The sequence below is a fragment of the Geospiza fortis genome, unplaced genomic scaffold (assembly GCF_000277835.1).
Source record: "Geospiza fortis unplaced genomic scaffold, GeoFor_1.0 scaffold11, whole genome shotgun sequence".
NCBI lineage: Eukaryota > Metazoa > Chordata > Aves > Passeriformes > Thraupidae > Geospiza > Geospiza fortis.
The window spans coordinates 4,044,111-4,060,460 of NW_005054304.1; the positions used below are offsets into that span (position 1 = coordinate 4,044,111).

A 16,350-nucleotide genomic window follows, 5' to 3' on the forward strand; every position below is an offset into this window, starting at 1 on the left:
CATCTGTTACAATTTCTTTTGGCTTGTTATGATGTGTCCTTTGGACAAAATCTTTTCAGCTTTCTTCCCTTCAGTGTTGTTCAGAGCCTGAGTTGTTTTACCGTGCTTTCACTTGAAGTCCATGCACCCATATTCCAACAAGGGAATTTTTAAGCCACAGATGAAGGAAGCCAACTGCTGCCCACTTACCTTTAGAAATTCTAACTCTGTCTCTTTTTCAGAGGCACCCACGTAAGTGCTGTGCAGTTTTGGCAGCTCTTCCTTGATGTAGGACAGATCCAGTTTCTCCATCACTCTTGCTGGGACATAGTGTTCTACTCTGAAATAGGACAATCCGTGCACCTGCAACACAAAACACTTTTGTGATGGCACCTCCACATACTTCCATGCCCTATGAGCACAATTGAAGCACAAACATTCATTTTTACAAACAACTGTACATTACAACTCAGAGAATCATAAGATTCTGAGTAAGGGGAGGGAATCACAATCTCCATCTTGACCCACAGCTTAATTCATATCAGTTTCTCCATATTCAAGCCTGACTCTAGTTCCACTGAAAAAAAAAGGCTTTAACACCCAGATTCTGCAACTGTGCTAGACTTTAGGAACACCTGCTCACAGTAAAACCTGCCAAGAGCATACAGCATATCAGCTGAGCTTCCAGTCTGGGACAGAGCTGCAGACCATGTGTGGCAGAGCACAGTCCGGTCTTTAATGAAGCAGCAAGATCACAGCTGAACAAGATTAAAGGTGAAATTGATGATGTACCTCTGCCTGGTAATCTCCATACTCAGCTTGGAGAGCTAAGGATGCCAATAATAAGGCTGTCTCATCATCACAGTGCATCCTGTCTTCTAGAATGTCCTTCCTCAACTGCAGGTAGTACTGGTGACATGTCAGCGTGTGCCTAGAACAGGAATATAAAACAAAACCATGAAAAACACCCACACACCACCTTTGGTACCCCAGTACAGATTAATACTCAATTTCTGTCCATAAATTTAGGGCTTAAGGGGCTATACAAAGTTTCATACACTCACTGTATGAGACTGACATCATCCACAAAAAACTTAATGCGAAAAAAGAGAGTGAAGTTGACAGGAGGCTTGTTCTTCTTCTTTGGTTCTTCTTTCCATCCTTCTGGAGCTACTTTACTTAGCTTTAAGTCAGGATCCACGAAGAAAAACTCATTGTCTGCCACAAACATGAAAGAGAAGCACAAAGGTAAAAGCATGAAAACCAAGAATTTGCACCAGATGGAGGATAAAGACCAGATTTTTAACTCTGAAACTGGGCATTGAAAAGCAAAGTTTTCCAGTGACTAACAACGACTTAATAAGCACAATATCTCTTAAAGGGAATACTGAATAAGGGCAGAAGAAATAATTTAGCAGTTACTCTTACCTCTTAAAGTAGCCAATCCAAAGAAGTGATGCTCCACCAAGCCAATATGGGCAACAACCATATCAAAGACATCTTTACATATTGTTTTGGTATCACAGGTCAGCTCCAGCTTCTGCCCACTCAGGAGCATCACATTTACTTTTCTCCTGGTGTCATCACTCTTGCCTTTCTTAGTCTGCATTTTGTGAAATGAAATCTCTCAATATTCACACTTGTAATAAAAACACATTTGTTGGTTTAACACACTTCCCCTGCCACAGATGGCTCAACAGCCCCTTTCTTACCAGGATAGACTTCGGTAGATCCAAGGAGATGAATGGCTCAATCGTCATTTTCACAAACTCTGGGCCAAAGAAATTCTGCAAACCACAAAAGAGTATGAATGAACACTGTGTTGCTGGGACAACAGGCTGGGGCACAGTTAACTCCCACCCTGCAAATGCAAAAGAGGGACCAAAGGCTAAAATTTGGCAATTACCTGCTACCTAGACTGTATTATATGCAAAACATTTTCACAAAAAAATCTTAAGGGTTGGGGGACAGAGAGGGGAACCAACATGGTTCGTTAAAGCCTACATGAGCTAACTCATCTTAATGTGATGGACTGGAGACAGATGCAGGAGTTATTACCCTGCATTAGGCACCCAGTGCCTGAGTCTTGCTTCAAGTTTTCCCATCCTTACTTAAAAAAAAATAAAATTAAAATATCCAGTTCATAGAAAGCAGCAGCAGAGGGCATCAAGCCATCATCTATTCCACACATCAGACACTCTGTTTACCTCTGTAAATATACCTATATACCTCTGTCTCCCTCTTTGTGTGTAATTCCCTATTTCATCCACATACCAAGATAGCTGGGAAAGCAAAGGGGATTTGCACAGGGTGAACTTATGAGCCAAATGAATGCACTCTCTCTTTACCTTCCCAACTTGTTCATTTAATAACCTCTGATGCTGGCAGGGCACATCCACATTCCATGAAGAGAAATGCAAACGAAGTGGCTGAAAACACCACAGAACAGAGGAGGAAACCTATGCCTTACCTTTGTTAGGATGCTATACTGTTTAATTGATGCAATTGTTGAGCCTTGCTGTCCGTTTTAGCATCTCTTGATGCCACTTTAGGCTCTGTAGCCACTAATGCCACAGAATCTCAGAAGTTTTACCCTGTGAAAGTAGGCCAACCCCACACACCTGGTATTTCATCTCCTGATGACTGTTTATTACAGGACCCGGTTTATGAATCCCACATACCAGAGTTTCAGTCAAGACAGCGCTGTGTTTCAATGAAAACAAGAGTTCACCTGAGCTCAGGGCATTACCCTCAGCTTCCTTTGTGTCATGGCTGTTTCCAGGGCTATTTCCCTCAGTGGGTCTCTGGTGATGTCAAGCATTGAGGATCTAATTGCATCCCCAGGGTAGAGGTTAGGCCGGGACTGCCTCAGAGCCATCCTGGCTTGCAGTTGCATCATTTCTTCTTCCTGCCGCTTCAGCATCACCTCTTGGCTTATCAGCTTGCCTTCAAATGGTGCTTCATGCTGCCTGCAGGAGGGTCAGAGGGGATGACACATCAGCAGCTATGCCTAAGATATTCTGCTGCTTTAAGCACATCCCCAAGTGGGAACACAGAGCACAAACACCAGCCAGCAAATGCTACATTGAACATATTTATTTGGCAGCCAGAATGTTACCCCTGTGCAGCAATCCATCACTGCAGAAAATAACACACCAGGTTTCTGCAGCTGCCTGCAGAACTGCTTCATTTATTCACATGAAAATAAAGGCTCAGCTGCAGTCTGAAAAAATACTCAACATTACGAACCCAGTGAATCAGAGCAAAATTAGTAGATGCACAAGAAGAAGAGAAGTATTAATGCTTTGCAAATATCTTAATTTCTGTGTTCATGAGGGGACTGTGAAAAAGGCACGCTCAAAAACATGTCATTAAAAAAAAGACATAATAGTATACTTCCTCTAAATAAATATTGCATCAACACTTTCTGCTTGCATGGGCCTGATATTTATTCCCTGATTTCTCCTGAGACGTAGTAGAGCTTGAAATATTTACATAAAAATGTTTATGTCATAACATCCTATATACTAAAGTATTCTAAATATCATACACTAATGTTTCCATAATCTTATTTTGCTGAAAATAGTTCCTTTTTTTTTAAATTCCCAAGGATGCCCTGGCTGATACACAGTCACCCCAATGACTAAATTGGTCTAAATTTATAATCTGAAGGAAAAAATAAGAAAAACAAACAAAAAATGCATCAGTATTAAAAAAAACCACAGCAACATATCTGCCATTTTTTTCTGCAAGTAATGATCCCAAACTTCCTATCAGTCTCATTCTTTACATAAGGAAAGAAATTCACTTCCTGTTTGGGTAAACAAAAGCCATTTTTTATTTGAAAAATAAAATAGCTGGTTAGGAAATGTGAACAACTGAGAAATCAAAAAAAAAAACAAAACAAAAAAACCCCCAAAACCAAAAAACAAACAAACAAAAAAACCCCCAACTTCCACTCTCCTTGTCTGTCCCGTGCTTACAGAAAAACACCTTCAAACCCCAAACTAAACAAAAACCAATTGTAGAAAATGGTTTCTGTAGAAATCCTAAATGAAAAAAAAGCAATGTTTTCCCCCTGTTAACATAACTATACAGAGACAATTATTAAACAAAAATGGACAGGGGAAACTAAGGTGGCTTTCATGAAAAAAGTCCATTTTTTGGCAATTCTGAACTGAGTGTTAAGCATACCACCCAAACTGAGTAATGAAAAATATGAAAAAGCAAAGAAGATGTTTAGAAGACTGTGTATCATTACAGTCAGGTTTAGAAATGTACAAAAATAGAGAGTAATTGTGCACTGAGTGACACAGAGCTCTTTGTAGTAAGGTAACGTACAGACTTCTTAAAAATACTTTACATTTATATACCTACTTCCTAGGAGAATCTAAACATATGTTTGATGAGTGACAAATCTGTTAATAAGCTAAGAGAAAAATGCATCTGTCCCAGACATTACGCTTGCCTCCACTTGCTAAACTGGATGTGATTTCAAATTTTATTTTCATCTTTTTACAACATTACTAGCTAATACCAATAATTTTAATACTAAAGTGTCATTGGTTAGCATACAAAACTTGCCTTAAAGTAAGAAGAGTTAAATATAAGAGAACAATGCTAACATTCCTCAAAGAGAATTTCAGGGAAGACACAGAGTAGTACATTATGGAACAAATGTATTAATGGAAGCTTTTCCCCTGTGCAGGACTATCACAGCATTTATTTCCCTTTACCCTCCTCTGTTTTTTCTTTTTCTACAAAAGACTGATTAACATGCACCTAAAGGGACAAAGAAACGAGAAAAGGCCTCAGACCTGCCAACATATGTGCACATGCTTAGCTTTTCACCGTGAGGAAACTTGTTAGGATTGACATATATGGGAATATTGACAAAACCCTAAGTTAAATACACCCACAAGCACCCTTCAGATCAAGGTCTAAGGATGGGCTCTGAAATAAAACAAAAACAAACACTTTCTGAACATAAATATCTATGAATTATCAAAGACATTAGAAAAAGACATGTTGCAACTGGCTCTATCTAAAAACTTGCTACTGTGAAAACACCTACTGCAGAAAAATATCTTTTTAAAAACATACAGCCCTGTGCAACAGCGGCAATGGGTTTTTATCACTAGGTTGGTTTTATCATCTCTGTTGGCATGTACTAATTTCTCTGAAAATTGGGGTGGCTGTGGGGTGTCCCTGGAGGAAGCTCAAAAACCTAAGGGTTTACAAATTTTCCTGTCTTAGTACATAAGCACTATCACCAAACATAAATCTGCACATTTCAGCATCCTGGGTCAGTAAAATGAGCTCTGGCTTGGTCAGACTGCCAGTTTTCATGGGGAGGGAGCAACATGATTCAGTCTTTAGGTTCCAAGACAAGGAATGCATCTCTCCTACAGAAAAGGAAATACTGCCGAAATGAGAGCTCATTCCTGAAGTTCTGAATATGCAAATGTTATTACTGGAAGAAAGAAAAAAAAGTCAAGAGTCTAAATTACATTCCTAACAGATAGCATCACAGAAGTGTGCTTTGTGTGATGCTTCATCAGACAAGTTCTTGGCTGCTACTCTGTATTTTCATCAGTGTCTGACTGCAAACCTCACAGCTGCTTATTAACGTACAGATGGTAGGGGAGCACAAACCTGGAAGGCTGACTTGGAGAAAAAAAGGGAAGTGAATTCTCTCTTCACCTGGTGTACTTACCAAGAAATTAGCAGGTATTGGATCAGAGAAGGAAGTTGGAAGAAGGGAAGCAGGTAGGCATTCCCTAATGATTAGTGCAGTGGGAAGGTCAGGAATAGACTGAGAAAGATGGATGCATTTTGGTAAGGCAGGAAGGGTATGAAAATGAAATCTACTGGAAGGAAAAGGCAACAGAAGGAAGAGATCCATGTCAGCTGCTGCTCCTAGAGAGAAAAATGAAGAAATAGTAAAGGAAGAAAAAGAAGTAAAAAAGGAAAAAACCCAAGGAATATAAGAAGCAGAGAGGAAACCAGACACAAGCCATTGCCACAAGGAATGCATTCCAAGAAGCTTAAAGGATAACAACAGTCACAGACCACAAGAAGGGTAATACTGAATGTCTACGGCTTCTGCTAATTTAACATCAGGGCATGCCCACCCAAACAGCACAAGCTGCATCTTCGATAACTCTGAACAGCTTTGCTGTTTCTTTTAAAAGAAACCTCCCTCAAATCCAAATCCTCCTATTTGATTTACAACTCAATTTTATCAGGATAAGTGGATAATTAAACAGATTGGTTTTAAGAATATGCCACAGGAGCAGGAAAATTAATATGTACTGAAGGACAGTTGGCATCTCTTCAACACAAGAGAGACACTGAAACATGCACCCCAGTGCTGATGGAATTTAAGTAAAGGATTAAGTTGCATATACTTCCCCAAACTGTGGAATCAAATGGCCAGCCAAAGCATGTAAACTCAGATCCTGCTCCTTGTTATCGCCAGTTTTACTTTGAGACCTGAGGTTTCTGCATACATAAAAGCCACGGTATGCAGCAACACAGGACATCTTAAGGCAGCAACATGAAATGCCCTGGATAAAATTACTAAGTTATTTTCTTAGAAATCCCCCATTTAGCTAACTGCCATATTGGATGGAATTCCTTTTACACTTGTTAGCACTGGAATCTTTTATGAGCTGCTGTAGTAAGACAGAGAGAGCACACTGTTTTCTATTCAGCTCACATTAGTAACGGAGGTATAATCTATTAGTACAAGACTGAATTCTGCTTGTGGCTGCTGTCCTGTTTCTCAGTAGGTCTGCAAAAAAAGCTAGTAAAACTAGCTGGCAGTCTTTTCTTTTCATCTTGGATATGCATACTGTCTGGTAGATTAAGGAAAAACCCAAACTTCTTCACCTATAAAAATGGGTGGACAATTATGAAAATCAGGTACCTGTGGTACTCTACCATATTTTTGTGCTAGTGCAGTGGTATCAGAGTGGAGGTCAAGGACACAGGAGATTAAAAAAATACTAAAAAATACTGTATAGTTACATACATGTAAAATTCAATCCATTGCTAAGTACAACAGGTAAGTCTATGCTGTGCTTGCAAAACATATTTTCCTTCTTGATTTCCAGTCATATACAAATTACATCCATTAAAGGTACCAGTCTTAACAGTGTAATATAAAATAATGTGAAACAAACCATGAGAAACTATGTGCTGCTTCACCTCAGCATTTTCACTTGCATAATAGGCCTGATTCATTTACAACAATGACTCACTTACAATGTGACTCATTTACATACCACATATTACTTTCTGTTTCTGAAATACTTTGTAAATAGAAACAAAAGCTCTCTATCAGCATCCACAAATTACTGCAGGTTTATTTGGAAGCATAACTACGGTGCTGAATGGGCAATTTCCTGGGTTCCAGGCAAAGCAGGAAGGTTGACTTAGCAGTTTTCACCAAAATTAAAAAAAAAATAAATAAGGCAAATAAGTTAAGAAATCTATATATTGTTTCTGTACATACAGTGGGAATAATCTGATTTGCCTTTTTAGTGTTGTGCTAAAACAGCGTGAATTACGAAGTAAAAATGTTCAGTTCTTTATCAGGGTTACATGGAATATATTATTTATATATATATATAATATATATAGAATAAAAAGTAACCCTTAAAAGTCTGCCATAAAAGCACATATATAATGTGAAGACAGGCAGGATTCCCATGACTGCTTGGACACCACTAACACATACAGCATCACACAGATATCATATTCCTGACAAAAAAACTGTGTGGACTTAGTTAAGCTGCACCCAAATACTTCTTCCCTGCCAGAAATGCCAATATACAGGTTTTTAGATGACTCTGCATTTCTCAGGCAAAGTGCAGGTAGTAAGGACACCCGTTCACCAAACGAGGAAACCAAAAGCTGTATGACCCCCAAGGAGCTCTTCTCGTGCTCACCTGCATTGCCATTTGAGACCCTGCCTTACCAAGATCCACTTCTAGCACACAATATAGTGCCAGGAGCAGACACTCATTTTCATCTCCATGTTCACAGCATGGCTCTAAGCCCTGTTTACCCTTTGCTTTAAGAACACATTCACCAGCAGTGTCACATCACCCAACACAGGCCCAGGCTTCACACGTTTCCAAGTTTCTTTAACAGGATTCTCCTCCAACATATGCCAAAAACATATAAATACCCTAGAATATTGAGCACAGCAGCAATATTGCTCTTGATCTACAGCATACAAAGCAAAAAGCTGCCAAGGGAAGGCTTTGTTGCTGTGATGTGATGAGGGAAGAAGGGAAGAAAGAGACGTGCCTTTATTTTTTACCCCTTGCTACAAAAATTATCTGCATAATTTTGATAAAATCTTCCAAGGTGATTAGGTATCTGGCAGAGACCAGAAGAAACTTTTAAATCCAAAAGGTTAATGTCAGTAAAAATTTTCAAACCTTTAGAGGGGAACCATTCTCAAAATGTAACAGACATGGCAAGATATGCTTCTGCTGTATTAAAAAGATGCTGTATCAAAGGTGATGTTCAAAGTTTCAAAGAACCTACTTTTTAAAGCTGCACTGATGAATGGCATTTGGAAAAATGAAACTTACATGGGTGCTGTATTTTAATACACTACTCAGCAAAGTAATTTTCAAAAAGCATAAACTGTTGCTGAATTCGCCTGCTTAGTAAATGCTGAGGTATTAAAAAAATGAATTCAAACACAAAAACATGAACTAAAGATTTTGCCAAAACAACCAAACCAAATGTATTGCTTTTGACGTATTTCAAGGAAATAAGCATGCTTCCATTTTGTTATTAAATGGAAAAAAAACCCCCACAAATAAATCTGTATTAATATCAGTAATTTCAAAAACTTTGTTCTGGAAAAGTATGATTTAAAAATAATTAAATATTTCCAAGCAGAACATAGCCTCTGACCTTCAGACAGTTATAATAACGTGAGTTCAACCCAGCCTCCATTAAACATGGGAACTAAATGTGTGCACCCAACTTACCTCTACATTACAGTGCATCATGAGACTTTTACTTCAGAATGCAATATTTAATTCTGAAATGCTATTTTCATTCAAATATTACATGCCTTGTTTTTATAGTCTTAACCAGAAGCAGGGATGGGAGTGAAAAACTTCACCTGCAGATTTAGAATATATTCTTTGATAAAGAAAAAGCCATATTGTTTTCAAAGGGTTTACCTTGTTCTCTGAGAATTAGGTTGACTTGATGTGGAGATATCATCAGCACCTGATAACACACCACTGGCATCATCTCTCTTGAAAACTTCATTTCTTCTCACTAGCAAACCAAAAGACAAATTAATACCTGACTGGGCAACAAAACACACACATTACAAAGAGTAATCCCATCTAAACCTCAAGGATTTATCAGTCATATGAGATTACTCAGAAGGAATCGAATTTATCTGTTCTGCACAATGGCACCACAGTATGAAACAAATTAACATTATGAAGCTGATTTCAGTTTTCAGAGCTACCTTACAGTTTTACCCCAACAAAAAATAGCTGATAGACCTTCGAAGAAGAATACTAAGGAAGGCCTAAAAGAAATCACAATAAAACTTCACAAAATTTCACAGACCCCTTCCCAAGGTAACATATCTTTTTTGTCAGCCGTGAGTTGAGACAAACATGGCAGAAACATCATACAAAACTACTCCAGACCAGAAAGAGAGCAGCTAGTTAACTATGCATCCAGTACACAAAAAAAGGAGCTAAGAAGGCAGTATCTGAACTTCTAATCATTATCTTTGGAATCTGACTCCTCATTATAATTTATAGGGTTTTTTTTCCTTTTGGCAATACATTAACCTGTGATTCTCTTTGTAAAATTACAGCTTTTGCTGGGAGATCTTCCTGTGGCAGCACCTGAGATGCTACACTTCAAGCTTGATTTTGCACAGCACTTCACTTCCCCCTCTTACCGTACCCCCAGCAAACAGAGCTGGCAGGAGAGCTCCTGCAGAACACACTAAAGTCACATTGATTTAGAAATAGTTTTTTTATTTTACAGTCATTTCACTGAGCCCAGATTTACTTCTACTAGAAGGCAGCAGAAGGCAGCTCTATCTTGCCTGTAAAAACTTAGGAGTTGTTGACTTTGGACACATAAACAGTCTGTTCCAAATTGCAAGCAAGCAAAGGGAAATTAAAGGAGCCTCAAAATTTGTTACTGCTCCTCAGGCTTCTGGCTCAGTAAGCACAAGGACAGACAATGACAAAGGAGGTTGAGAGAGCAGTGAGTACATGGAGGCTGGGCTGGAATTCTGTGCATACTGAATACATATAGTGCAGCTACATTCCAGCTTCCTAACTATTGTTTTCTTTCCTAATTTTCACCAAATGATTTGTCTCCATATTTTATAATGATTCTGTAAAGATGATTCTTCCTGCCATACATCAGCAAATAATCTTTCCTATCATCTCCCGCTTTTTCAAGTGATTGATTTAATATAAACTACTTAAATTTATCTTACTAACAGCCTGTACTGTGTAGTACTTTAGCATTACACTGAAATCCTTGGCATATAAATTATAAACCACTTAACCCTCATAATAAATCCTACTGATATAATTATACTATGGAGGTCCCACATGAAGCTTTTGTAATTCACTGTTACTGTGCACTAACAACAACTCCATCACTTTTCTGCAGCATTTTCTGTTATTTAAAAAAGAACACTTCCAGTAAAAAGTTAATTATTTCCAGCTTTTCCTACCAAGTTCCCTCCCAGAGTGCCTCATGTCAAACTTATTTCTGAACAGACTGCACATTATGCTGATCTGTACATCATGTAATTTCATCATCTTAGAACTTTGTATCAGGACAATTATCAAGACTCCTACTAAAGGCTTTTGTGGTCTGGTTTTCATCTCGAACTTTTTTCTTTAGGTTTTTTTGTTTCTTTGGGTTTTTGGTTGGTTGGTTTCTAAACATAGGTCTTACCTTGCCTGAAATCTGGTTCTGAAGAAATAACAGATGGACTTTCACTTGAAGTACTATAAACATCGCTGTGATAAGATTTGTACCTTCTCAAAGGCTCTGAAAGTTTAAACCAAGGTGTCAGAAGTAGAAAGCAACACTCATAATGTAAAAATCAAACACAAACATTTGACTTTTTAAAAAATATTTTCAAACCATTTAAAAATGCCTGTGGCTACGGAGCCTAAAAGCAAACACCCAGGGGATGCTGGGCAGTCCCATTCTGTTCCCATGGCCTGAGGGTTCTGTGGTCAGCCTGGCCCTCCTGACTATCCCAATGCTGCCATCTCCTCTGAACCTCCCTCAACATCACTTCCAAGTTAAAACTGGTATTAAAAAAAACCCCATTGAGACCCGAGACAAAAACAGATCCCTCCTGCAAACAAACCAGGTGCAAACGTTTGGTGTGCACCTCTTGCGTGTAAAAAGCAATCGCCAGAACTCAGTGCCTGGCTCCTTTATGATGTAAAAAGAAAAATAACCAGAGAGATAAAGCAAGCACTAGAAAATTATAATTCAGCTCATCTTTGACATCCACAAAATATGATTAACAATCAATTAGTAAGCCCCTAGAGGATATTTAATTAACCAGAGCAGCTAAACTGATGTGATGAGAAATCAATACAGCAGTCTCAGTTCCTACTCTCAGGGGATTACATAAATAACATACAGGAGCAAAGGACTCCACAGAAGGGGGTATGTACTTGACATTTGCAACCATCTCCCAGAACTTTCCTAAGCACAAGCCAACAACCATACACAGAATGTGCATAAAAGCAGAACACACACACACACACACAAAAAGAGTCTCTACATCTTGGGAATACCGATGCTTCACTGTCAAAATGAGACAAAAAACCTCAGGTACCCTCATCTGCAGAAGGCTGTTTCTAGTCTGACTATAGTTAATGTTTTTGAAAACAAAAGCAGTGATATAGAAAAAGCACATGTAACTGCTGTGAAAACAGGTGCCAGTCACTACAGCAAGGAACATGCAATGCAAGAATACAAAACGGGGAACACGTGAGCAGATGTTTCCTGGAGGCTGCAACAAGGAAATCAGAAGTTCCAAGTTTTCACGCCCAGAAAACAAAATGTGGTGAAAAATTCCGAGAGACCAATAAACCTGCTGCATAACTTCTGTTAGGTCAGATGACAGGTTAGTCAACAATACTACTCCTACAGAATTCCTACAGAAGTAGGAAAAAATCCAAATAGGAAAGAAGCATGAAAAGAAGTAAGATAATGCAGTACTCTAAGAACTAAAGTTTGCTCATGTTCATTTTGGACAGTTTCCAAACCCTTCTTCTTTAAAAGCCTTTATTCCCCCCATTTTTACCCAGCTCTCTTGAGCTGTGTAGGGAATCTTTAGGAAATCTGGGAAAGGTAAGGAAAGCTACAAATCAACTCATGAAACCAAGAGGTCTCACCAGCCCATCACAGCTGCACAGTTTAGCAGGATAAAACCCAATTTATCCAAAGAACATGTTACCATTTTACCATTTAACTCTCAGAAAGGAACAGTATGGACCTACAGCAAGATGAAAAGAATCCACTGGGGCTGTGTGGGAGCAGCGAGGTTGCTTCAATCTTCCACAATGGCTACTTTCAACGTTGTGGATTTTACAACAAAGAAATCTGCCCCCAGTCTAGCAATTACTTGTCTACCATGGGAAATAAAAACCAAATTCAGTGGGTAGCTTTTGGAGATGTGTTTTCAAAATACTCCTAGCCCTTAAGTGAGGCATCAATCCACACACAACACTGGAGCTACAGTACTGAAGTGTTTAACTAAAACCAGACCTCTTGTTTCCCAGTAGTTTTATTAGCTGTAGCTTTTTCAAGTCTGCTGAACTGACTTTGAAGCAAGATGATGGAGAGGGAACAATAAAAAATGACGTGAGATTTTAAACAGACTTATTTTTTTCCACTTAGTCAGCAGCCAGGGCTTCTCAAATTGCACACAAATTATGGCTCCATTCTGGTTCTTTGAGACATTAAATTTTGAAAACACCAAACCCATGGTAAAACAGAAATACACAGTTAAACCACGAGACAAGTGTTTGTAGGTGGTGGCCTGCTAAGGGACTCTGCAGGGTGTTTGATTTCTCCTGATTCATCCTGTTAGCAGGGGCTGGTGCCATGCTGTAGGCCAAGAAGTCCATGAACCAAGAAACAAAAAGCAAAATTTCCACACACTGTTTATCTCAATGTTGTCACAGATCCTCACATAAGGCCCAACAAGGCTCAAACCTACTCACAAACAGAGCTGGAGACAGGACCACACTCCTGTCTTGCCACATCCTTCTCCCTAATGAAGACCACACAACTTAACCCAAGAACACAAGCAAATGTATTATTTTCATCTGCTGGAAGCATTCAACAACCTTTCCATGCTGGGCTATCAGGCAAAGTTTCAAGGCAATTAAGTAGCTACATCCTGAAATTTCATGTAAATCCTCTAGATTTATATCCATTTTGCTCAGTTTAGAGAAAACACATACAGATGTGGAACTGTTTGCTGCTGGGGCATCGTCCTTCCAGTTCTCTGCTGGCCTACACAAACATCTGCGTACACCCCCTACACATCTCCCCAGCACTGCACCCCCTCTTAACCCAGTGCCTTCCTTCCAGGGCACAAACAGAATATGCACTGCAGACCTGCAAATACTCCATTAAAATGTAAATACTGAGACTATTCTATCTATAATGCTTGCATAGTCATCCAAATAATTTATGCTCTCTCCTCGGCAAGTTCTCCTCAATTCTAACATATCACATTAGGATTTAACTTCAAAGAAGGCACTTGGATCATGTCCAAGCTAAGCTTCTAATTAAGAATTGCCTTCCAAAGGTCACAAAGTCCCAGTTCTGGGATCAAATTAAATTTTAGCTTCTCATACAGAAGTTCCAAAAGTAAGGACAAACTTCTAGACAAACTGTTTGGCTGGGAAGGAGCTGAAAAATGACAACAAAAGCTAAAGACTACAATAAAATAACTTCTCTCCCATAGTTACAATTTTCCCTGGGAATTCTGAATGGTCTTGGCTTGCTGTCTTAGTTTCTTGGGGTTTTTTTGGTTTGGTTGTTTTTTTTTTTTTTTTTTCATTTTTGGTGACAGAAGAGAGACTTCAGAACTGATCTAACTTGTATAAACACCAAACACATTGTAGCAAAAATAATGGCATCAGTTACCTTCCTTAACATTTCACTGTTTAGATTACATCTTTTACCAGAACACTTTAAACAATTTCGTTCCTTAATAGAAAAAAACCCATGAGTTTAGGCACGTTTTAAGAGTTTGTAACTAAAATGACTATATAGAATTTGTACTAATAAGTGAAATAAGCATTACAAGTTGGAGATTTGTGCTGCTTAGTGTTCCAGTGGTGCTTTTTCAAGTTCCCTATCAAAACCAGCAGAGCACAACCTCCCAGGCACATCATGCAGCATGAAATAACAAAACACTATTTACACAAGGCGAGACCCGCAAGCCCAGACAAGTCACTTACAGAGAGCCTCACCTCAGCCAACTTCAACAGAAATCAGAGAACCACATTCAGCTTGGAATTTCATTATCCTGAGCACCAGTCACATCAGATACCCAGGTTTTCAAATACACATCATTACAGAATTATTTCTGGCGGCACAGAGAAGGCGGCAGAATTAAACCGACGGTTTCGTGACAGGGAGAGAGCTCTCGTTTGCCCTTTGAAGTTTGCTGGTGGGTGTCTACTACAGGAGGGTGGTACTATAATACCACTTAAAACACATTAGCTCTCCTTCAGGAGAAGCTGGGACTCACTTCTTTCCCATTAGTTAAATCAATAGATTAGATTCATATTTGCTTTTCTTTTTTTTCTTTTAATCTCAGAAAACTTGGATCATCTTATGCAAGTCAGTATAGGTTTAACAGGAAGGACATTGAGATCCAGTCAATTCCTGGTAGGGACCCACATGCAACAACTGACAAAGGAAGCTATCCCATTCAGACTTCCAGAGGAGCAGGCTCATTCTAACTAACTTGCAAGGTTTCCACCACTCACACTCCACATGAGAAAGCCGTACTGCACATGCAGTCCAAGTCACCAGCTATCCAGGCAACCCCCCAGGGAGCCCCATCTGGTGCAGAGGGCCTGGCAGGACCTAATGTACCTTAGATTAGATGTAATCTAATGTAGAAAAATGTAGCCTTGGAAAACTGCAGAGAACACACATCTCTAGTGCTAGGATGGAAAGGAAAACAGAGAGATTAACAATAACAGCGCCAGGGTCTGGTAGGAACTCAAGAGTCCTGTATTTAGAAAGACACCCCTGTTTTCTGGATCTGGATCATGCCATCTGGGATAAGGTATGTAAACTAACACAGGCCCAGATAGAGTTTGTCTAACAAAGTTGCTTGCCTGTTTTAATTTAAATGTTTTATCCAACGGAGAATGCAATGTATTGACCAGAAATTGACAATCTCAGCTGAAAGCTCGATAGATGAGATAAAGCAGATGCCATTCTGCTGTGCAATTATGCAGTTGTTAGAGCTGGTTTACTACCCAATGTTAAGCTGTGAAACTCAGCACAAAGTAATAGGTGCTGATGCCATAGTACTTGTATTTACAGATATCCCACAAATACCTTCTTCCTTGAAAAACCAGCATCTCTTGTCTCAGTAAAAGCAACAGCTGGAGTTCACTAACCAAAATAGCACCAGTCCATTATTCTACCTCTCAGATTCATCAAAATTATTTCTGAATATTGTTCTACTGGACAGACCAACCACATGAGAATCTATTTTGTCACAAATGAACTTAAATCACACTGCAGCACCACAGAGACATGTGCAAACTGCCCCTTCCTTTGCTTTCACATACAAACAGATGTGCCATTGTGCATGACTGGAATGGCCCACAGTGAACTCAGAAACCCAGAACACAGAATTCAAGAGAAAAAGGAAGTAGGTGCACTTCAATGATTTCATAGTGCTAAGTTTGTAAAGCAGCTATTCACTTTTTTCCCCCTAAATCCAATCCCCAACCTCTGGGGCTTAATCTGCTGGGATAAATTTGCTACCAACAGCTGCCTCACTACCTACAGAAATTTTCCCTTATTCCAAAACGCACCTTTAAACTAAGAGAGTTCCTAAAATCCAGGCATTTAAGAGTATCCTTAACTGTAACCTTTAACTGCAACCTTCCCAGCTAAACACAGGCTGTCATAACATGGAAATTTCATAAATGGGGTCCAAATGAGTCTTCAAGGTAGCTGATGAGAAGTTTCATGAGATAAACACATGGAAGAAGACTTAGGAGGAAAATACTCTTGTCTAGAAATATAGATTATTACTGCCTCTTCCTGCTG

At 39.1% G+C, this 16,350-nt stretch overlaps 1 protein-coding gene across 1 annotated transcript in view; it reads right to left on the reverse strand.

The window, feature by feature from the left end:
- LOC115949521 (tyrosine-protein phosphatase non-receptor type 13-like) overlaps nt 1–16,350 on the reverse strand; it is a 51,729-nt gene that overhangs the window by 1,417 nt on the left and 33,962 nt on the right. The window contains exons 7-14 of the mRNA XM_031066476.1: nt 10,963–11,058; nt 9,195–9,294; nt 2,729–2,948; nt 1,692–1,766; nt 1,408–1,582; nt 1,044–1,197; nt 772–910; nt 190–342 (exon numbers count right to left, since the gene is read on the reverse strand). Coding sequence (XP_030922336.1) covers nt 190–342; nt 772–910; nt 1,044–1,197; nt 1,408–1,582; nt 1,692–1,766; nt 2,729–2,948; nt 9,195–9,294; nt 10,963–11,058 — 1,112 coding nt within the window. The remainder of the gene's footprint in view (nt 1–189; nt 343–771; nt 911–1,043; nt 1,198–1,407; nt 1,583–1,691; nt 1,767–2,728; nt 2,949–9,194; nt 9,295–10,962; nt 11,059–16,350) is intronic.